At 45.9% G+C, this 24,503-nt stretch overlaps 1 protein-coding gene across 7 annotated transcripts; it reads right to left on the reverse strand.

Moving 5' to 3' along the window:
- Positions 1-1,613: 1,613 nt before the first annotated feature.
- On the reverse strand, positions 1,614-23,016 carry fam49al (family with sequence similarity 49 member A, like). Of its 7 annotated transcripts, XM_077008683.1 has the most exons (13): positions 22,472-23,016; positions 13,368-13,462; positions 9,945-10,025; positions 9,394-9,473; positions 6,752-6,873; positions 6,393-6,498; positions 5,485-5,621; positions 5,211-5,288; positions 4,981-5,097; positions 4,759-4,838; positions 4,491-4,617; positions 3,892-3,962; positions 1,614-3,679 (listed from the first exon to the last, which is right to left on the reverse strand). In XM_077008683.1, the coding sequence occupies exons 4-13, from the start codon at positions 9,464-9,466 to the stop codon at positions 3,616-3,618; spliced, it is 975 nt and encodes a 324-aa protein (XP_076864798.1). In that variant the 5' UTR covers positions 9,467-9,473; positions 9,945-10,025; positions 13,368-13,462; positions 22,472-23,016; the 3' UTR covers positions 1,614-3,615. The 7 variants fall into 7 exon arrangements, with proteins under 7 accessions (XP_076864798.1, XP_076864800.1, XP_076864803.1 ...); XM_077008685.1 differs by lacking the exon at positions 9,945-10,025; XM_077008688.1 differs by lacking the exon at positions 9,394-9,473.
- Between the last annotated feature and the right edge of the window lie 1,487 nt (positions 23,017-24,503).

A 24,503-nucleotide genomic window follows, 5' to 3' on the forward strand; every position in this document is an offset into this window, starting at 1 on the left:
TCCAATCAGACATCATTAACTCACCGGAGAACTTGAGGTTCTAACCCAGTGTAACATTACAAATACCAAAATGTCTCTAGAGTCCTAATAGAGGTGAAGTGGGAGTGGGGGTTCATTGATTACAGCACACCTGCTCTTTCCTGGAGCACCCTGTGCCTGTAGACCTGAAGGGGGTCAGGAAGAGAGAGGCTGTCTGTCATAAATGCTGCCTTCACATGCCATGGTTTCACTGGGCCCACAGAGTGGGGCAAATGTATCGTACATGTGTGGACTGTGGAGGTGTGAAGAAGAGGTGTACACAGTGTATTCCAGCTGCACAGAAAACATTGGATTGTTGTCATAAACAGATTAGCAGGCAAATGAGCCTCTAACTGTCCTGTGGGACAAACCACCTCTCGCTTCCTCTTAACCCTTTGCTTTGCTTCCTCATCTCACCCCCTCGGTGAAAGTTCTAAGGGCTGGCGTGTGTACTCTGGCCCTGTGCCTGGTCCCCAGCCCACACGCTCCTGACCTCACCTGGAATCTCCCGGAAAGTGAGTCTTCACTGCCACACAGCGAGTGTGCACGTGCGTTCATCTCGCGCCGGGCGGTTGTAGTTTGCCTACGCCGTCTCCCTGATTTATTGTCTTCATCCAAAGCGGAAACACTGGACAAGTCTTCTCGATTTACGATGTTTAAAGAAGAGAAAAGAATTCAAAGGATTGAGCGTGATTTCAGTTCCCTGGCTGCATAGAAGAGAGAGAGGTAGAATCATTGTTCTTGGTGTGAAATTCATGAATATACAACAGGGGTGGTTTTCTAACCCAAATAACTTGGATTTGTAATGCTGCCCACTGACAAATAAAACACAATAACATGCCAACATATGCTATACAGAATGCACAAATAGTTTTTGGTGAATAAAGTGAATGGTCTTTTTAAAATACGGTTTGGTTTTCTTAGTCTGTGCTGCCCCCTAGTGTGTACATCTGCCAAAGACACCTATTATATTTCCAATGGATAAGCATGTTCTGCCATTGATGTGCAGTATATGACATGTGTTCGTTTGTTATCTCTTGCTCTTATCAATTTTTTTGTGAAGAATTTTGTCATATTGTAGTATTGAGGTTGCTCGCATATTAACTTGACATTGTTTTTGTAGGATTTAAGATGTTAAAATCTGTTCCTTCTAAGTAATGCAACTGATTAACATGGTAAGAAGTGTAATCCCCCCCCCCCCCCCCGATACTCTTAAATATGGTAAGTAGTAACTATACTAGATGTAGACAACTGGCTTAAATGGAGCAATTAGGAGCTGGAATTCTGATTTGTTTATTTATTTATCCACAGGACTGGCTACATTGGTATGTGGACTGATACAGAACTGGAAAGACTCTGTTGTGTCTTCACCAGTGTTTGCCCATGGTTATGTGAGGTTTGCATCATATACTCCCATTCAGCCTCGCAGTTTAGATAGAATGATTCATTGTGGTTTACCTTTGCTTAACATACTAGAGTTTAGCCCTCAGTACCATGGACAGCAGCACCTCTGCTGGAATGGGGCATTTGGTCACAGCAAAAGGGATTCTGTCCTAATGTGTGGAATAACAGGAACTCAAGATCACAAGCAAAACTGAACGTAATAAATGACAAGTTTATTGTTGCACAAAATGTACAAAATAACAAGCAAATGGACAGTCCCTCCCCCAACCAACCTGCCCTCCTCGTATTCCACCAATATAGAGATCTGGAACCAGTGACTACAGCAAGTCCAATAGTCTGAGCCAAATGCATGGTTTCTTAGAGACAACACACCCAATTCAGATTCACTGAACAATTGAAAATGAATAAAAACACTGTATTTACACAATTTTGTCTGAAGGTGTACAGCATGCCATCTATATGTTTATACAGAATATGTTTGTGAACATACACCTGTATAAAAAATATACTGTAAGATCAAATTAAGACTAAGGGCTATAGACATCAAAAGTACAACACTGCATTTGTTGTTTAAATCTTTTTTTTAATAATAATTTTTTTTCAATACCCACTCATTTTATGATGTGATCTTTTTATTTAACTTTTTTTTTCTTAATTTGTCTCTTACTAAAAGAAACGTCCTCTAGCAGAATGTAAGCACATCTGTGTCCCAGGCCTCAGGTGCCTGGTGCAAAATCATCTGCTTATTCACTTATTTACACCGAGACATTCTGAAATTTTCTGCTCTTCGCCTTTTGTGTGTGTGTGTGTGTGTGTGTGTGTGTGTGTGTGTGTGTGTGTGTGTGTGTGAACATGTGTGTTTAAGTAATCCATATGATTTCCAGTTACATAAGAGATTGGTCCTGCCCAACATTTGTGTGTTCCAGAAGGCAATGTCACGGTCACGTTTGGTAATCACGTGTGATCAGCTCCTAACAGAAGTAGGCCGAGATCACTCCGCTGCTGTGTGTGTGGAAGAGGCTGGTGTACAGTGGCCCTTCGAGTCATGGGCTTGGGGTCATGAACCTTCTGGCCTCCTCGTTCAGCTCTGGACTCCCTTCACACTACAGGCCTCCGAATGAGATGCAGTGGAGCAGGAAGCAGCTATGATGCTGAGCGAAATGCGAGTGGCTTTTGAATGTGGCAAATTCATGGCTTACTCGAAGAATCCCCCCCCCAATTCACAATTCACTGGAGCAGAAAAGGCTCAAATCAGGCCATTCTGTGTGTAGATAGTCTATCTCCATGAACTGTTCACTCTTGTATTGGCACAAACAGCATAATTACACCATCTCAGTGCCTTCTCAGTCATTCCCTTGGTGGAGTATTGCTGTACAGCACTAGTGAATACGTCTTAACAAAATGTTGCACTTTGTTACAAAACTAGCCTGTGCTTTTTTGAGTATATACAGCAACATAAATCAATTTAATTCCATAGATACTGGTGGGTTTCTGTCAAGAAATGCAGAAATAGCATGAAACGGTATCGTGATACAGAGTCACAAATTGATTCTGGAACCGACACCCTTTAGAAGAGATAAAACCGAGTGTAGTTGTATCTGGAATTTCTGTATTACTCCAGAACGCAATGAAAGAAGCATGAGAGATGATGAGGCATGTGTATTCAAATTCCATTAGATTCTAAATGCATGGGAACAGAGTTCAACTATACACGCTGTGTCAGGCCATTCTCAGATTTTTTTTTTCTGTCAAAGGGAAAGTTGGAATTACTTTACGTATGCAGAACTGATCCGCAGAAGTGCATTGTCATAGGAGCCTTTTGTCTGAACATAGGTTTTAATAAATTTTCTAATAAAGTTGTAAGGCTCTCACCTGGTAGGCCATAGTTGTGTTCCAGTTTGTACTTTAATACACCTACATATATATCTCTCTATAATCTTTTTTTCTTTTTTTTTTTACAAAATCAAAGACATGATGAACAATTGACAATATATATATATATATATATACTTTTCATATTTCTCTCTCTTTTAGGTTATTGGAATTGAGATAATTTTGCATTTAATTTTTGTAAACAAACAGGTTTCTGAGGTTGGTTCACCCAGGACTGTCAGCCATCGTCTGTTCTTCTCTGTCAGTCACGTGTATTTGCTCTCGCGGGCCTCCCCCGCCTCTCCCACAGCGCCCCCTCCCTCACTGGAGGAGGGCGCGGATTTGTTTAGAGGTGCTGTCATCATTTAGATGTCTTGTTGTATACCTGCAGGTGGAGAGCAGCAGTGTTAATTCACACCACCCATTGACCGATCCCACCAAAACCGGGTTCTGGTCGAGGCCCGTTATGTGTGTGCATCCTCTTCATTTCCTCTTCATTGAAACAGAGTGGCTGTTTCATATTGTGTCAGTTTAGAAGGGGCAGCACAGAAGACGTGATGTTCTGATGGTAATCTTTGTGTGCGAGCGCAGACCCACCTCAGTGCATTCAGCAGTCCCTCCACGCTGTTAGAAGGCTGCTCTTTCAAAACCTTGATGCAGCCCTTCATCTGTACAACACACGCAGACACAGCACTTTAGAGAAAGGTCAGTCCCTCTCATCCTCACCCCTACTGTGGCAACCAACACACCCGCACACTCCCCCGATTAACAACTCTGCCACATGCACCGGCACACGAAGATGCTCGGGTTTATTCAGAAGAACCTACATAAATGCAGAGGTGTCAATTCCAGGTTCAGAAAGTAAAAGTCCTCACCAGGATTTTGCTCAAGCTTGCTAGATTTTCTAATTAGTGCAATCCAGGTAAAATTAGTGGAATCAACACAATCTAGGAAGCCTGAGCAAAATCCTGGTGAGGACTTTTACTTTCTGAACCTGGAATTGACACCTCTGCATAAATGGAGTAATGACGTGGGGCTGTGTGAACTAGGAACAGAACCATAAGCTCGGTGAATAGAAACCTTCTTTCCCTCGGAACCCCCCCCCCCCCCCCCCCCCCCCCGACCCGACACACAGGGGAAAAAGGTCCAGAAAAGGCAGACACAGCAGGATCCAGAACCGTTCGGGAGTCTCTTACATCAATCTTGGAGGTTTTGGCGAAGGCACCCACGGGATGGACGTGGTCGTAGAGGATGATGACGCCCACCATCACGCGCATGCAGAACAGCATGGTGTCGGTGTTGGTGAAACGGCAGCGGTACTCTCTATGTGAACGCAACAGCGGCAGGTCAGTTACACAGCCGCTCTCTTTCCACCGGACTAAAACCATGACAGTGAAATGCAGGAGTGGCCCAGGAGGAACCCAGGGATATTTCAGTAGAACAAAACCCAAAAAAGAAACGTACGGAGTCTCCAGCATGACCCGACACACACAGGCCATGGTGCTCAGGCAGTCCGTGGTGTCCTCGATGGGCAGAGTCTTGTTCTGCAGTACACGTTAATGGGTTAATACAATACCAGTGACAGCCAGTAGAGGGCAAGAGCATTTAATAATATAGTGTGTGGCTTTTTTTGCTGATATTTTGAAGCAGTGCTATATATTGAAATGTCTTTTTTTTTTTACTTGCCTCTGACACAAATTTAGTTGTGGCATTGCTCAGGGTTTTCAACATGGGTGTGGCTTCCGCATAGAAAAGAGACATCCGATTGGCCATTTCGTTGTTGACTTCATTCTCTGCCTCTAACTGCAGTGAGGGTAAGTATTGGTTAGTTTGCAGGTTCTGGAGTAGCACACACACCACTACACATGTGAGTCCTGCATGTAGGGCGGCTTCCACTTTGGGTCTCAGCACTTTACCTGCTGATTGTTCAGTCTGTTCCTGCTTATGGTCCTCCTGTAGTAGCTGAAGTCATTTTGAATGGCCGGATTTGTCATCTGGGGAACACAATGTAGCTTGTTCAGAACGTGTGCTGACTACACAGCATGTCGCATTCAGACCGTGTACCAAGTACATAGCCTGTCGTGTTCAGAACGGGCGCTATGTTCAGCACCTCCGCTAAGCCCACGGACCTTTTGTCTTCCCCAAAAGGCTGTCTGGGCCAGAGGAGACGGTTCTGGAGGTTAGTCTCACCTTGAGCTCATCAAAGCTGAGTGTAAAGTGCAGGATCTCTGCAAACTGCTTGGCCAGGGCCTGCTCTCTCTCCAGATGCTGCATGGGGGCGTAGGGAGGGCTCGTCAGCGCCTCCAACAGGCTGCGCAAGGCATTCTCTGCAATGACAGATATTATAAAGAAATGCACATGAAGGTCACAATGAATATATATATATATAATGACTACAGCTTTTTAAAATACATTCATTTATTTTAATCACATTATCGATGCTTATGCTAATTTCTTTTTGTGTAAGTTAAATATACCAGTATATAACAGAATATCCAGAATATACAGAAGCTGTAGGAGACACTAACAAAGGACACGGTGCCTTTGAATGGTGTCTGAGTGGCGGGCTCTTGGGCAGAGTCGCCAGGGCTAAGCTGTTAATGTGATTAGCGTGCCTTAGCATGACTCCAGAAGAGCTGTCTCTGCTCCTCATGAAATATGCAGCAGCAGGTCTATAAATAACACGCCGGTATGTTTTATCTGGTGGCCTGCAGAGCCTGATTCTCCTGCCTTGTTAGCCCATGACCGGATGTGCCACAGCAGAGGGAAGGACAGTGGGACACACAGGGGGTGTTCCACCCACTCGCCGTTTGCCCAGTTTGCCCAGTTTCTCCAGTTCTGGATGCTATCTGGTGGCGTCGAGGTGTTGAAGGAAGGGGGGGGGGGGGGGAGCTCAGCATCTTAAGCGCTTTGCCAGCTGCGGTAACCACGGCAACGGCTCTGACAAAGGCCAGCGGCAGCGGAGGAGAGGCGGGCGGGAGCGGCTTTCTCTCGTGAGCGTGCGACGGTCGTGTTGGACTCGAGTCCAGCGCACGTGATCCCATTTGCACGTTCGTCCAAAAGAAGGCAACTGCGAAGACGTTGGCCACACCACTCACCTAACCTGAGTGAAAATTCATAGAATCGCTTCAGCTTGGCCACCAGGGGGCAGACAGCATTCCAGGCTTTCTCCTGTAGCTGGAGGTCATTGGGGTTCTGGATGGCCTGGGGAAAAGAACAACCAAGCCATACTCGGACCGTAAATCTGTTACCACTGGAAACCACAATGTAATTTACCCAACTGCCCTGGTTGAAGGGTTAGTACCTATCACTGCTGCTTTTTCCCCCCACTTCACTAATGGAGCACTACAGCACCATGAACATATACCACAATTTGTAGAACTGCCCCTTCTTATCCAGAAAGAGGAACTGTGCGGTAAGTTGCCAGGAATTTTGCTGAGAGGCGTCATGTCCTCACCTCTCTTATCTCCTGCCCGGCTCCGTTGTAGGACTGCAGCTCGGCCAGGATCCCATGGGCCTCTTCCAATACGGCGCTGACCTGGTTCCACACGGCCGTCTCTGCCTCCGTGGGTTGGGCATCTGCAGGAGACCAGCACGGCCCAGTCTCAGAATTTATGGGAGTCGGTGGGAAGATGATTTAAGGTCAGACAGTGAGTGTCTTTTCCGGGTTAAGGTTCCTCTGGCCACCTGGATGGTTTATCGCCTCTGTCAGACAGGACTCACATGTGTTCATTTCTCACAGGCAGCCCGTAGTTTCCCGGCTAACTAGCTTTGTAGTTACATTAGCATTGATTCACATCGATGGCAGGGAAACCAAACACTCCCAGTTCCTGGCTCTGCTCAAACATGGAAACCTCTTATAAAGTCTGGACAGGGCAAAGGGGAAAACTAGAATCTCCAAACTGTGAACTAATTTTGGCGTTCATTTTGTGTTTCGTCTCTGACCTTAGCACTTAAAGAGAGGCAGACAGAGCAAGTCCTGCCCTGCGCCATTGAGAGATGGCTTTCATAAATCCACAGATTTGTAATTACTGCAGTGTTCCTCTGACTCTGAAAAACACAGGGAGGATTTGGATTTTGTGGAAGTGCATTGGAGGATTTTGCTGAAGCCAGAATGGTTCTCAAGGGGATCTGGCCAAATGAGTGCATGAGCTGGTGCACTGGGAAGTCTGGACTGAATGAGACTAAACACACCTAAATAGCTCTCGGTTGGATACACTGTGGAACCTTCATCCAGTTTATTTGCAGTGCTCAGTTGTCACATCATGGCTCAGTAGATGGATAACTATAGAAAGTTTCTTCAAGATATTCAGGATGCAAGTCGGATTGCGTCTACAGTTGGGTGGGAGGGCAGTAACGCATTCAGCTAACCCCCACACAGGGTGAAAGAGGGCATTTGAGATTCTAGGTATCTCAGGGCCGATATATATGTGCGTAAAGGTGCCTGTGTGGATGACAAGCTCTGCTAATAAGCCCATGTGCTGTGTGAGATGGTGTGTGTGTGGGTGGGGGGGGGGGGGGGGGGTCTTACAGCCTCAGTCAGTGAGCAATTCTCTTCCGGAATGTCATAGTATATGTGCAGTAATGTAGCCTGGCGTAATTACCCTATTAGAGCCTCTCCCTATCTCTCTGTCTCTCTAGCTGTCTCTCTCTCTCTTCCTCTATCTCTGCCTGTCTCCATCTGTGCCTGTTTGGATGGGTGCATTTGCTCTTTTTTGTCATGTTTATGGCTAATAGCCATTGTGCTATTAGCTAAACAAACATGCAACAGAGCTTACCCCAGGCCTTAACACACACACAGAGACACACTCACAGTGTAACTCAATATAGAGTTTAGTGATAAAACAATAATCTTTCTATTGAAAAATATATTGACTGTTTTGAGAAAATAATCTCTGTCTTTTGTTTTATTGTAATGTTACGAAACCTGGCAGTAAAGTAAACCTGACAAAGTTTTGAGTTATATACAGTTCTGGTCTAATTTTATGAAACTACAAAGCAAGTCAATTTGATTTCCCTCTCAGAGTCAAATTCCTGTGGATCTTGGGTACAGTAAGTCTGTTTCTGTAGGTATATTAATGCTGTCAATGAAGATGAGAGCTGTTGTAACTGAAGCTGGGGCGTGTTCGTTTGTCGGGGAGTTCAACAGACGAGGCTGGGACTGTGAGAGAGAACGTGAGCTGTGACAGAGGCGACCGTTCTACGCTGGAGACAGCACGGAGGTGAGCGGGAGAGGCTGTCTGCTCTCCTCTTACGCAACAGTCCTCGTTTACCCCCCCCACACACCCCCCAACGCAAACCCACAAGGCGCTAACACCGCTAAACGGTCATCTGCCATAGTTAGTACTAACAGCTGGGAAGAAGGCTGTAGGTTGAGCGGTTAAGAGCTCACACTATTGATTAATCTCTTTTGAGAAACTGTAAATAATTTACAATAACCGAGTTTTGGCTGTACTGCGTAAGAGCTGAGCCTTTCTCAGCCTACTGGGCATTCATGCAGGTGGAGCTGGTGTTGCTCTGGGGAGGCGATGGTAGAGGTGGAGCTGGCCAAGGAGTGGAGGTTTTTGGAAAAGGAGTGGTTACTTGGAAAAGGAAGAAGTGTTAAAGGGTTTACAGGAGAGTCAAAAAGAGAACAGTGGAGATTCCCAGTGCAAGACGCTGTGTCCATTTCCACTCTCCCAGTTCATACGCAGGCTGTTTAACTGGCTTTCCGCTCCCCACTCACACACTGACAGCCACACACACACAATTTCACATGGGATGGATATATGGCATGGGTATGTGCAGAGACGAAGACTAGGGATTAGAGGGGAGGAGGGGGGATAATGGTGGATGGGGGTTATTCTGTGTGTTTGAGCACAGTCTAGTTCAGATAAGCATGTTCTTGAGATAATATCTAGCACTATGCAAACTAGACCTGGAAAGAAGAAGGGTGACATGGACACCGCACACTGAAACTCTTGAATCCATTTTGTTTTTTTTTTTTGTACAAAATAAGGAAATGAAACCTGAGATGACAGCGAATGGGGAGGAACAATGATTAAAAGGAGAAAAACGAGAAAGAAACAAAACTCAAAAATAAGAAGCAGATGATCTCACGTTCAAAGTCAAGGAAAATTATTGGGCCATGCTCAAGTTCGGTGCAAGCCAGCACTTTCAGGAGATTTCCCATGATCCCCCTGGAACAGAGAGAAGGGAGAGGTGTGTGGGTGATGAAGGGTCAGGGAGTTGTGTGTGTGGTGTGTGCATGTGTGTACAGAGATGTGTGTGGAATCAGGGGATGTATACAGTGTGGGGGAGTGGATGGAGAGGACTAGGGAGTGCTGATGAGACTAGGTGGACATGGGATCTTGAGTTGGTGACATGGGCTTTTGAGTTGGTGACATGGGATTCTGAGTTGGTGACATGGGCTTTTGAGTTGGTAACATGTTGAAACATTGAAACGGTTCATCCCAGCTCATTTTTCTCAATAAACGAGTTTCTCTGTACAGGTGTAAGAATGCACAGAATCGTTCAGCCCATCAACACTGCCGGTCACCATCCATCTTAGACCTGTTTTTTTTTCCCCCCACACCTTCTCGTACCTCATATCCACCCTGATGTTGCACACACACTGACACATAACACACCACACGGCAATGTGCACTTACTTTCGAAGTCCAGAAAAAAATGCGGACAGTTTTCTAAATCCTTGCCAAGGACCTTAATGAGGTTCCCCATGGCCGGCAAACCTAAGCAAGGGAAACAACAGATGCACACAGTACAGAGCAGCACAACCTTCTCTGCATATCACAACAGTTGGTAATCAATCTGGATCCAGAAGCTGGACCTCACTATGAATTACATGAGGGACACGCAGGGCTGCAGGTGTGTTTTGTCGTTTGATGTCTGTTACCTTGTTCAGTAACTTTTTTCAGCATTAAATACTTTAGTTGTACACAGAAAAGTTTATGCATGAGCCCCGGTTCACTGGGGATAGATTTCTCATAGGCAATGGTATTAAAAACGCTGGTGCAAGTGAGGAGATATATAACAAGGCATGTTTCAGAGGTCATAGCACAGAGCTGATTCTACCTATCTCATTCTATCTTTCTCTTCCTCCTTCCCTCCATCAGTATCAAATATGAAGCTTATTGCTATGCTGTCAGCACTGAAGATTGTGTCATTACTAGATAATAGTCCAGCTGGAAAATTTCAAACTACTGCTGTATTGTGTGTGTGTGCTGTAAGATTGATCAAGGGATGTGCATCTCTAGCTTATAACTGGACCAGGATTTTGATATCTTCTGAGCATCAGCGGTGTTGCTTCTCAGCTACCATCAGTGAAACATAGCATCTTTAGCTAGACTTCATCATTAGAATAAGGGAAGTACATCTTTGTGGTTAGAGCTCTGAACGGACCTGCTTTTTAACTTGATAAAATATGTAGATTTTCTTACTTATTTGGTTTTGCTGAGATTTTGCTTTAAACTAATTTATGCACAGTTGTTTTTCTGTTATTCAGCATGTTTGCTGCAATGCAATGAAGTGAGGAAAGTAATTTAAGAAAAACAGAGACAGGAAGGAAAGCTGAGACAGGACTTGCGTTCTGCTTGACTAGCGACATTAGCACAGTTCCCTGCCACCACAGTAATAGTTATACTAACAAACAGAATTGCAGCAGTACAGTACATTATCATAAATAGTCATTTGTAAAGTACATATACCGATGTTTGTAAAGTGATATGATTACTCATCACTTTAGATTCTGCTATGTACTATAAATGATTTCTTAGCATTTTCTATATAAAATATTGCCTCACCAGATAGACCAGACCAGACCTCTGAGATGTTTCCCAGGTGACTTCGATCTCAGAACAAATAATGAAAAGCGTTCGGCCCTTTGTTAAGAGGCTCAAGTATATGTATTTACAACATGCATGTACAGTACTGTACAGTAATGTCTCTAAACACCAGTCACATGGGCTCTCTAGCACCTTTACAATAAGCTTGTACAGTACTCATGTCTCTAAACACCAGTCACATGGACCAGGCACAGACTCCTGCAAACACTGACAGTGAGTGTTTGATGTGCTAAGAGAATAGTCCTATGTCAAATGTTAAGATTGTTACTCTCTCAAACACACACACACACATCGTACAGAGAAGGCTCTTCCCAGCCTGTTTATCGCTGCATGTATCTTGGCAACCGCCGATACGGCCCTGTTTCCATGGCCGGACCACTGGGCTTCCCCTCCCATTTTGCTTAGCTGCGACTACCACCAGCCTGGAGCCTCTGAGTTTACACCTGACATTAACAGATGAGGACACTAAGATGCAGCCCACCTCTCTGCCTGACCACTTACACAGCAACAACATAGCCGGTGCAATTTTGAACCAGGTTAAGACTCAGCGTGCACCTAGTTTTGGTTTCTATAGAATAAACAAAGCAGTAAACCATCTTCACTGCAGCAAAATGCCTGCTGGGAATTATTCCACTATAGCTTCCGCTTCTATATAAATCTGTTTGCGTGCTGTTACCTACCAGCTACTCCCAGCTTTTCCCTCTGGTCTTCCTCACCTCAGCAGTGAGCAGTCACACCACCCAGACGCGTGCCGTGCAGCCCTAAAGGCGTGGGGTGCTTCTGGCCACACAAATCCACACGCAAGCATCTCACTGCTCTTTTCACACTTCTCTTTTTCTGACAGCTATTTAAAGGCACGTTTTTGTGTGTGTGTGTGTATGTGTGTGTGTGTGTGTTTGTGTGTGTATATATGTGCTTGCAGGCGCATGTTTCTAATTCTGCCTGATTGAAGCGCCTCTCTGTGGTCTCATATGAGAGATATAACACCACGCAGAATGCTTTAAACTAACTCTAGGGTTTGGCGACTATTTCCTGTAAATTAAAAAGCACCCTCAACTGTATTTGGTCTAACGTTTAGCCACGAGTTCCACTTCCGCACAGAAAAACCCGTGTAAAAGTCCCAAACGTTTTCTTCCTTTTCCCTTTACGGGTTTACAGTCAACAGCTGTTTTTCAGTATATTTATTTTTCTTTTAGAGTTTGGTGTTTGTTCATGTCCTCGGGCGTAAGTGAAAAGATAAGCATGAAAACCCGACAGTGCTGCCGCAAAGTACAAAGTACTGGGGCCTGTCAGCGTGGAGCAGCCTGAGGTGAACAGAAACAACGTTGATTCTAAAGAGGACACGGACCTGTCAGTCATTGAGAGGCTGGACACACTCACTGCCTTAACACTGAAGGGCTGGACATACTCATTAACTCACCACTGAGTGACTGGACACACTCACTAGCTCAACACAGAGGGGCTGGACACACTCACTAGCTCAACACAGAGGGGCTGCACACACTCACTGGCTCAACACCGAGGGGTTGGACACACTCACTAGCTCAACACAGAGGGGCTGGACACACTCACTAGCTCAACACAGAGGGGCTGGACACACTCACTAGCTCAACACAGAGGGGCTGCACACACTCACTGGCTCAACACCGAGGGGTTGGACACACTCACTAGCTCAACACAGAGGGGCTGGACACACTCACTAGCTCAACACAGAGGGGCTGGACACACTCGCTAGCTCAACACAGAGGGGCTGCACACACTCATTGTCTCCTTCCTTCTCATGGTTATAATCTATGCTGTGCTCACTTGTGCAGCAGACCTGGGTAATTTTAAATATTATTTTAAATATTCTGTGCATAGTTTCATGAATGATGGGACTACAGTCTGTATGCAGGGGTCTGTGATGTGCAAATCATGTCTGTGCCTCTACTGTCTGTATGTAGGCGTCTGTGGTGTGAAAACCACCGCTTTGAAGCAAGACGATTCTGTAATATTCCATTTCGTATGTCATCTACCCATTCAGAATGAACGCTTGATTTCTGAAACTGATCAGAAGCTGCGTGATCCCATAACTCTCCTGGAGAACACCAGTGACTCTTCTCCCAGCCTGCTGCGGTTTTATATTCGGCTCTCTAATCCCCCAGCCTTCGTGGCCCTCCCTCCGTGTGCCATATGGCTATGAAACAGAAGGGTGCCGTGGGCCACAGCTGGCCATCTCCTGCCTCATACCTTCTCTTGCGAGTTTCCTCAGAGAGCACGTCACTGCATCCACCGGAGGGGCCTGTCTGCTCCGTTCGCTCTACCACAGCATCAGCGTTCACCACCTGAGAGAGAGAGCAGGGGGGGCTGAAAGTGGGGCCTGCCACAGAAGTGAACCAATCAGCACACAGTGTGAGCAGGAGAGGGAGGCAGTGGAATGTAGCGTTGAACTTTGCCCTCTGCTTGGTCATAGGTCGGAGAGGTGGCAGGGCCGAGAGTTTCAAGAAGGGGCGAGGTGTCTTATATTGTAGGATATGAACTTGTGGCAGGCATGAGATTTTCCACAGATGCGCACAGGTATTAGAAGATTGTAGGAAAAGAATTATTAGGGTGGAAGCACAAGCCATACCAAAGATTACAAGAATCTACTTTATTGCAGGCTTTTGAGAAATGTTAGAATTGCAGAGTGAGTTACAGTCCTGAATGTGTCTGGTTAGTTCTTTTTTGTGGAGTGTTAATGAGAATGTGCATTAACAGAAACAAAAAGTAAACACCCTTCTCAGTTAACCAGATAACGCTGGTCTACTTAAGTCAGCATGATGTTGAATAATGAATAGAGTTGGAAAGAAGTGTTATTGCATTATTTTAGGTTTCCTGGCCTTTTCTTCATAAATAGTGGAAAACTGTTCTTTGGTTAACTTTGTACCAGTCACACATGCTACTCTGAGCCCTGCTAACAGTATGTGAATGTAATTATTGACAGCATACACATTCCTCTTCACTGTCTAAAACAGGGGATGTACTAAGATAATTAGTTTCCTAGGAAACCTGTTGACTGTCGGCAATTGCTGAAATCCGTAAATAATTTTTTTTTTTAATGAAACTATTTAATAGGAACAACCTTTCAGAGCTATGATGCCCACTATTACACCTCATGACTTTGTAGAATTCATCCTTATTTAGCATACAAATAAATAAATGTAAAATTTAGAAAGAGAATTTAAAAAGAAGAATTTAGAGAATTTAAAAAATTTATTCTGACATACATTTGTGCACACACCCCTACCCAGGCCCTGTAGCCTGCTAGCTGGACGGACCCCTACCCAGGCCCTGTAGCCTGCTAGCTGGACGGACCCCTACCCAGGCCTTGTAGCCTGCTAGCTGGACGGACCCCTACCCAGGCCCTGTAGCCTGCTAGCTGGATGGACCCCTACCCAGGATCTGTAGTCTGCTAGCTGGACGGACCCCTACCCAGGCCCTGTAGCCTGCTAGCTGGACGTGCCCCTATAGTGCAGCCTGTAGCCCTCAGACAGATAGCAGCTCTGACTCTAGAACAGCCATATTAGCCTGAGTCATGATCAGGATGTCCACAGTGACAGAATCAGAGCAGTGGGTTTTGAGGCCATGGCATAATATAAACATTGCATTTGGATCTCACCTTACTAGGCTGTCATAGCGGTTATGGAGATACTAATGTTTGTGCAAGGCAGTTTCTCTGGAGCCTGATACTTTGAAGGGTACTTACTATTGCATTGTTCACAGATTTCAAGGGTTATAAAAGATCGTCAAAGTTCTAAAGATCTTTTTTGAGGAACTTGACTGTGTGGAAACCAGTTATTGATGGGACTGAAAGCGAACTCCTTATCTGAAGGCAACCACAGATGGTTAAATATCACAGTGTGGCTTGGTATCGGTTTATTTCCTTGGAGATCAGATTTATTGGTCAGATGGATGTCTGCAGAACAACACACAGCAAGGTCAACCACTCCTTTGTGAACTTTCACCTCTGGTATTGACACTCCAATAATATACCATTAGGTTGTGGCCATGCCAATAGAGTTTGATCTTAAAGACTCTTATAATGGTCAGCCTTCTCTGAGATGTGCTGCCCACAGCTTTGCTTTGATCACTTGTGTCCTTTGAGCAGAAAGCTGCTGCCTTTGGAAATCTTATTTCAGTAACACGATGTATCACCGTCACCACCACCAAAAATGGAGAGAGGCTGAAAACAAGCGTACAATGCAACGTGAAGACGTCCACTACCTTGACACGATGTTTGTATGGTGTTTTTAGGGAATAAAAACGTCGGTGGTATGTCCAGAACTACATCTCATAAATCACCGCGTGTACCACCAGTACCACAAGGTCCTGATTTCCACAGGAAATGCAACACAAGATCCTGATTTCCGCATTTTCACTACGCAACACCGGCATGACTCACAGAAATATTCTCAAACCTCTTTCATTATATATTTGTTGTTGCTTGGTTACATCCTTATGTGATGGGCATATTTTACTTGAAAGAGAAGGTGAAAGAGAAATCACTGTTGAGTCTTCAAAACATCAGAATCACAACCTCTGGATTTTGTGACTGCTCTTTGAGTCGTTACTCTCTATAGTAGCCTCCCTCTAGTCACGAACAGAGCACGATCTCACTGGGGCATGTTAGCGTTGCATTAGCTTAGCGTAGAGGGCTGTAGGAGCGTGACCACAGACACAGAGCTCACCTCCCCAGATGATGTGAAAAGACATTTTCAGGGCGGGCTGGGCCAGACCTGCTGGTAATGGTTATGCCACAGCGTTCAGACCAGAGACATGCAGTCATCACCTGGCACTGAGAGCAACCGAGTGGCGTAGGCGATCTGGGGAAGGAGTACTTCCACACCCCCATACCCCACACACCCCCCACCCCACTCACCCCCACACCCCTCCTCCAGAATGGTGCTGTGGGAAAGGCAAAGTAAGGCTACGGCTTAGGGATTGATGAAAAAAGACAGAAGCGTGGGTCTAAGGGGAAATGTTCAAATTGTTTGATGTTTCTACTAAGAAGGACTCAGTAATCCACTCATTAACCGAGTTTTCTTGTGGAGAGAAGTAGAAGATTCTGGAATTTTGCAGTGAATAAATTCATTATTTCCTAGCAGTTCACCCATGCTGGGTTGGATGCTGTGTTTTGGGTAAAAGGTTTACTGCAGCAGTTTTAGTACCTTGCGTGTTTTCCCATGTTTTGGGAAGGAGAATTTCATTGTGTTATCGCTCTGTCCTGCTCTCCCTCCCTGTGGTCAGTGTGAATGGTAAATCACATGATTACCTCTCTGTTGTCTTGCGATGGAGCCACTGGCAGCTCTGGTGGCTCAGGGTGTGTGCAGACACGTGTCTGCATCTGGATAATGTGTGTTGGTGTGTATCTGTAAAGGTGTGTGTTGGTGTTTACATGTAAGCGTGTGTGTTGGTGTGTATCTGTAAGGGTGTGTTGGTGTGTTTTGCTGCCGGTGTCCTCATCTCACTCTTGAGGGGTTTTAATATGTAGACTATGTCTGTGTTTTTATGGCCACCCATGTAAAAATGAATGACTTTCTGATATCTAGAATCAGATGATGTGATCCAGATAGAAAATGTGTTTGTGTGCTAATCACGCTCTGCATGTTTGAGTTTGTTAATCTTATCGTTGTGTCAGCGAGCTCCAATCTGGCACGGCTGCCAGACTCATGCCCGCCACACTATAACCTCTGCTTTGCCCGCTACTATTCTGTCTCTTCTGCCCAAAGATAGATGACTGAAGGAGATGACAGGAGATCAGAAGCTCTACCCTGGGACGTGCGCCCTGCCATCGGGCTGGGGCCACACTTGGCCCAAGCACACAGAGATCTCCAGATTAGCTTTAGCTAATCCTTTAGTAATGCCATAGATAATAAGTGGTGTAATATGAAGAACCTACCAGACTTCACAGCCAAAGATCAGGGAAAGTACCTTGTGGTCCCTGCCACACATTAGCTAGCAGTCTAACCTCCATATCAGCTGGTGTAGGTGCTATACATTACTCTTCCCAACTAAACAGGACAGTGTCGTGTGACCCCCCCCCCCCCCCCCCCCCCCCCCCCATCACTGCTCTGGAGCTGTTTGGCTGTGTGCAGGTTGCACTTGGTCATGCACGGGTGCCATTTGATTTCTCGCATTTACTTGCCCTCTGTATAACCACATCCTGACCATGCAGAGCGCGGGGGTGCAGGCATAGGTGTTCAGCTCTGACCGCTGAAGAGCAGCGAGTTTGTGCTAGTCTGTGGGTGTGGGTGTGCTAGCCTGTGGGTGAGGGTATGCTAGCCTGTGGGTGAAGCTGTGATGGCCTGTGGGTGTGCTAGCTTGTGGGTGAGGAGGAGCTAGCCTGTGGGTGAGTGTGTATTAGCCTGTGGGTGAGGAGGAGCTAGACTGTGGGTGAGTGTGTGTTAGCCTGTGAGTGTGTGCTAGCCTGTGGGTGAGTGTGTGTTGGCCTGTGGGTGAGTGTGTGTTAGCCTGTGAGTGAGTGTGTGCTAGCCTGTGGATGAGTGTGCTTTAGCCTGTGGGTGAGTGTGCGTTAGCCTGTGGATGAGTGTGTGCTAGCCTGTGGATGAGTGTGAGTTAGCCTGTGGGTGAGGGTGAGCTAGCCTGTGGATGAGTGTGTGCTAGCCTGTGGGTGAGGGTGAGCTAGCCTGTGGGTGTGTTGGCACCAGGGTGCTGGAGTGCAGATTTACTCAGGCCCTCACAGCTGCCTCTCTGTGCCAAGGCCATTTTTAGCCCTTCCCCTCACCCACGCTCTCCTCAGGCCTGCTTAGCGGGATAGCAGTTGGCTCCAGCGTGACATCAGAGCCTCTGGCCAAAGAGAGTGTCCCGAGGCCCAGGAGCTGCTGAGCTATGACCATGAACAGTCTGCCTCTCAGCCTCCCAGTGAAAGGCAAGGCAGGGTGCACTAGTGTGTAGGACATGAAGGACAACAGCAGTTGCTGGAATGGTGTTAAATTCTAAAGTGAAAAAGATTAGAACATTGACTCACTTTTGCGTTAACTAATATTATATGTTATATACTTTATTGTGCAATGACATTTGAAGTCAACATTGTTTCACAAAATGTGATTTCTCACCTAGCAATAATATGAAACCTTTAAGTTATTTTTATTAGATTGTTCTAATACTGTTGTACTAAAACCATTGTGACCACTGTAAATGCACTATGGTCACTTGGTGCTACCACAGATTGCCTGAAACTGTCTGTTGCAATTCTTACTTCTATATGAAATGCTTCCTTTTACATAACTTAAGTCTCAATATTAATTGGCCATTTGAGCTAGTGTAATTAACTTTAGAGGGATGTGAAATACTTCAGTGGTTCTAATCCATTTATTATTCATTTAATTCAATTCATGAACAGACGATATGGAAAGCATACAAGTTTGAATCAGCAATTCCTTTGCACCAAGGAATAGAAATTTTCTGTTTCACAATTAAAGCTGCATATAAATGCCTCATGGTCTTTCTAGCATATTGCATGAGTAAATCACTTTGTAACCCATTATTAAACAAATATCTACAAATAGTGAACTGTTATCTTTTTCTGCATGTAATGAGATGGAAAAGGATGTGAATGTATTGTCCTGGATTTCTGACCCCTGTTCACATCCAGCAATAAACTCAGGATCTTGACACGGCTACGGTCATTAGCGGAGCAGTCCAGATTCTGCTGGATTCATGTAGCTGAGCTCAGGTTGCGTGCTTAGATAAATCAAGCTAAAAGCAGTCACGCTCTATTGTAGTTGCAGGATTTATAATTCAAGCACATTTCAGACATCTTCTCAGTTCCTGCGTGTTTCCTTTCTTATATCACAGGAATGTTTGAATATATCTGCCAATCACTGCCGTGGCAATAATGCTGTTGACTACACAGTCACGTTTTCTTAGTTGTTTCTGAAGTGCATGTTAAACAAGGTCTTTGTAAAGAACTGCACTATCCTTCATCTCATGTGAGGATCATGACACCACCTTTAAAGTGAAATGGGGAAATTAAGCAATCCAAAAACCTATAGAGCGTGTGCTCAACCTGCGTGCTCCTCTCAAAGTTCTCTACGTAACACACACATACACACATACATATGTATACACACACAGCCGTACTGCAGTGGTGACGGTGAAAGCTTATTTCAAGGTTACTCCAAATCCCTCAACGCCCCCCACTGCAATGTTACTTCTTGCTATCTTATTTCCCCATGCTGCATACCTGCCAATGGGGGCACAATCAGGGAAGGGGCTTCTAAATCTCCCACCCTCAGCTCTGCATGCCAGCAGCCTCAGCAGACACAACACACAGTACAGGGAATGCACAGAGGGGAGAACTCACAGCACAGAGACTTCAAAGCACAGAGAACACACAGCACAGAGAACTCAAAGCTCAATGAATGCACAGCAACTAGAACCCACAGCACAGAGAACTCAAAGCCCAGAGAACACATAGCACAGACAAGTAGCAGCACAGAGAATACACGGAAAATAGAACCCACAGCACAGAGAGCTGAAAGCACACAGAACATACAACACAGAGAACCCATAGCTTAGAGAACCAGAAGCATACAGAACCCACACAGCAGAAAGACCCAACAGCTCAGAAAGCCAACACTACTGAGAATATACAGCACAGGAAACCACACGCTCAATACCAAATAGCTGATCTTAGTTCACAACCAGCTTGGAAAAGCGGCCACCATCTTCCACCAGATTCTGCCTCCACAGACTGTTAAGGTTAAGGTGGCTTCAAAAGTCAGCATCTGTGACGCAGTCTATCCATCCATCCCCAACAAATCCAGAGGAAAGAAGGGCTTCTGATCCTTCAGGAAATGCTTCTACACAGTCCAAACCTGCCATCCTGTGAAATACCCTGTGCTCCCTGCCCAACCACAAGAGCTTAACCACTGTGAAGTTAAGCATCTGCCTGTGTATCAGAACAAGTGTGATGAGCAGACTCATGTGATGCTGTATGTATTGTGCCCCATTTTGTGCACATTTGCATGTACCGTGTATTCAATTAGTGAGTACAGTATCTTGTTCATTGATTTATATTTTGTCACTGCACCTGCATTTACCTCATTTACTCCACCAAACTACCTGTATTCCATCTGTCACAAACAAATTTGCAGAGTGAAGGAAATAGTTGTTCAATAGATTAATTCATAAACTCATTCATTTCTATCCAGCTCCTCTCTGTATACACACTATACTCCAACCTAGATACACATTCCCAAAGCATTTATCCCCTGGGCCTTTTTGAACTCCAATTAACTCTGAGAAAATCCTGTTGGTCCCCGTCACTAATATGGCTTATGGTGAGAGCAAACAGCAGGAAAGAAGACGTTTTCTACAGGAAGGCCATCCCTGTGTTTCTAACAGATTGCAGAGAGATGTAATGCCTCTAAAAAGGCTGGAAGAAGAGGACTGGATGGAGGAAAGTGAGGATGGAGGCGCGAGAGAGAGAGAGAGAGGGAGGGAGGGAGGAGAGACATGTTTCCATGGGCGGAAGGGAGAGATTTCGGGTGAGAAGCATGCATCAGCCGCTTGCAGCCAATCAGAGAGTTCCTATAAAATGTTCAAAGGGAGTGTCCTAGCAACAGACGAGTATGAATCTTTTCAGACTCTGTTGATTCTGTATATGAGAATCACAAATTTATTGGCATTATGCACAGAGAATCGTTGCTACATATGCTAATATGTTTCTCATTAGCATATATATTCATTTGGTTGATTCAATAGGATTTAGAAGAGGAATAAGGAACAGATTTTCAATAGTCATAGTGCAAAAACCACATAGAATTGATCTTGTTAAGCCCCATACAGACATTTAAGTCTAGTATTTTGGCTTTTGTATTTGGCGCAGTGGTGTTTGGTCAAACACTCTTTGTCTCAACACTCTATGTGCAGTTTATTTCTATTAAAGATATGACTCTGTCTCTGTAGAAAAGCCTTATAATACATTCAGCCCTGCAAATCCATTCATGAGGGGAAATGCAGATTATACACAAAGTCTGGAAAGCTTGAGAATGAACATGAAAATCATGGTTCTGTCTCTCCCTCCCTCTCTCTCTCTCATTCTCTCTCTCTCTCTCCCACTCTGTCTCTCTCTCTCTTTCCCTCTCTTTCTCTGCCTCTCTATCCTCATCAAAACACAAGGCTCAGCCGTGCAGTGTGAGTATGAGAGATCTTGTTATTGTGTCACTCCATTCTCACATCCCTCGTTTCACCAGACGTGTGAAGAGTCTTTTTTAGTTCCCTCCTTCCATTTCAGAGTAGCCATGGAAATCAGTAGAAAAGAGGAGTGGTTCTTTCCTTCACCATCTCATTCATTTGTTCTCCTTCCCTCTCTCTCTCCATCCCTCTCTCTCTCTCTCTCTTCTCTCCTCTGCTCCCAGTTTATTTCTATCCTTTCTGCAATGGCTATTGTTTGTAGGTGTGAAAACACACAAGGTTAAAACACACACACACACACACACACACACACACACACACACACACACACACACACCAAATCACTGCTGCATGCGTAATGTCCTCCTCTTCCTGCTGCTCCAAATGCCATCCGAGCAGTAAAATGGTATTTCAAACAAAGCTAGCACCAGGTCCCCATAACTAAACTTTAGGGAAATGGTAACAATTTGTAAACGATAGCCCTGATAGGCAGTATGTGTTGTTATGGTAACAGCTGGTTTTAGGCTGGCATATAACAATCCACATGTCTTCTACCCCGCTGAAAATTTTAAATTGTGCTCTAGGACAGCAATGATATCAGAACATTTTACGCCACTGAAAATTTTAATGAATTCTGAAGCATTATGTACATGTTTGTGGAGGACGATGTTAATCTATTGTACAGCACAGACACACTGCAGACCGTGTGTGTGCATATATGTGTGTGTGTATGTGTGTGTGTGTGTGTGCGTGCATGTATGTGTGTATGCATGCACAAATATGTTAATGTGACTGTTTGCAATCCTATACACTGCAGTAAAAGAGGACAAGCCCCAGTTGACCGATCTCTGGGCAATGAAAGTAGAACACGCTCTCTCTCCCCCTCTCCCTCTCTCCCTCTCCTCTATCCCTCCCTCCTTCTCTCCGTTCTGCATCTTACCCCAGTCTAGCCCGTCTACGGCTGGCTGCAGAGGATGCCGGCATGGCAACGGCAGCGGTGCCATGTGCCTCCGGGCCGCTCCACGCCGACCCCCTAACCCCCCAGACGGACGAGCCCAGCCGAGGAAGGAGACAGACGGGGGGGAGAAGCGAGGAGCAGGCGGAGCAGGCAGAGGAGGTGGGGATGGACACAGAGGGCTGGTGGTGCAGCTTACCGGCGAGATGTGTTCCAGGGAGGTACTGGAGCTCCTGTTCTCTCTTCACTGAACAATAAGGAGGTGGGGGGAAAAAAAAACCCCACACACGCACACACACACACACACACATACACACACACACACACACACTCACACACACACACAAAAAAAAAAGCGGAGCAGACCCCCCCCCCCCCTTTGGAGAACACAAAGGACAAAAGCGTGAGGTGAAAAACCACGCTCCTTTCACTTCCCCCGGCGAGCCGCGCAACTGAGGTCCTCCCTGAACGCACGGATGGCGTCTGCTTCAACCTCTACCTCACGCTGCGTGTGTGTGCGTCCGCGCGTGTGAGCAGCGTGTGTGTCTCTTCCCCTGCCTTCCTCTCTGTCTCTCCTTCTCACTGGCTTGCTCAGCTGTCGAACGCTCTCTCTCTCTCTCTCTCTCTCCCTCTCTCTCTCTCTCTCTCTCTCTCTCTCGTTTGCTTTCTCTCTGTCTCTTTCGCTGTCTCTCGCCACTCAAGATTCTCTGCTCAGCAGCTGCTCAGCAATGAGAAATAGAACGCTCTGTTCCATCCTTCCTCCCTCCCTCTCTCTCTCTCTCTCTCTCTCGTTCTCTCTCTCTCCCACCTCTCTTACAAAGACCCCCCTCCCTACCCATCCCCTTCACACCCCCTCCCCCCCGACTAACAACTGACATCTCCAAAGCCTACTGGCAGGAGTAAGGGAGTGTGTGTGTGTGTGTGTGTGTGTGTGTGTGTGTGTGTGTGTGTGTGTGTGTGTGTGTGTGTAAGAGAGACAGAGAGAGAGAGAGAGAGAGAGAGAGAGAGAGAGAGAGAGAGAGAGAGACAGAAAGAGAGGAGTTTCACACGCTTTTCTGTTTATGGCATGGTGGGTGTTATTTAACCCTTTCCCATACAACCCTCTCAGCCCCACCCCCCACAGCAGGTGTGTGTGAGATGGTTCCTGAGTCCAGGGCCGATGGCCCGTTGCTGTAGTGATGAGCCAGGGCAAACGACGTCTGTTACTCTGGCCCGGAGGGCGTGAACACTTTGCCTGTGGCCATTGTTTGCCTGAGCTGAGCTCTCCCTCCTGCCAGGCGGGCGGCAAGCCTGCCTAAACCCCTTTCTCTCCCATAACACCCCCTGCCCCCAGCTCCCCAGCTCGGGGGTCAACACACGCCCACCTAGTACAGGCCGCAGTAGACAGCCGTCCCCCCAGAGCCCGTGCCTGCACAGGGAGGGTCCCTGGACCGTTTCACAGGGCCCGGTTCCTCTAGAGTATTTGGTAATTTGACCCATTTCAGATATGCATTTAAAGGGATGAGGCATCAGTTGGTGTATCAGATTCTACTTGCATCCAGCTCATGTGACTCACAGCCCGGGTAAATCATCTCTGCAGCTTTGGCTCTGGAGTGAGCTGCCTCTGTGCCCTTTACAATGGCCTCCCGCAGCCGTAACGTGCATCTTATTCATTTAGAATGATGGTGTGTTGAGTTGTTTAAATACGAGCTGTCCTTTGATATTGAGCATGGCAAATTTGCATGATCATTGATTTTCAGTTTGAGCGCTGCGGTGAAACTCATTACTGTCGATCGTGATGTCCAGTTGCAGCATGTTGGTTGACGCTCCCTAATCACTGCTGTGGTCTCTTTGAAGAACATTGAACTTCTTTGACTGGAAATCTGATTGATAATGGAGGGGCATGGCAGTAGTTCTCTTTCAATGTGAACACAATGAGTTCCTAGGAACCCCTGTCTACCATCACACTGCACTGACAAACCCAGATGAGGAGTGGAAACCCAATTTTAACCTGGTCACATTCCAATTTAACAGGCAACCCCTTCTAATTGACTGAGGGAGGGCAAATATTGTGTAAAAGTGTAAAAGTTGAATACCATTGTGAAAAAGTCAGAGTTCAAAAACATCAATGAAGTTTCCAGGTTTGAAGAGCAGGAGTTAAAACTGAACGAACGGCACTTAGAGTGGAGAAGTGAACAGATGCTTAAAGGCTTTTAAAACATCAAATACTGCCTGAGAAGGTAATTCCTAGA

The sequence above is a fragment of the Brachyhypopomus gauderio genome, chromosome 6, assembly GCF_052324685.1.
Source record: "Brachyhypopomus gauderio isolate BG-103 chromosome 6, BGAUD_0.2, whole genome shotgun sequence".
Taxonomy (NCBI): domain Eukaryota; kingdom Metazoa; phylum Chordata; class Actinopteri; order Gymnotiformes; family Hypopomidae; genus Brachyhypopomus; species Brachyhypopomus gauderio.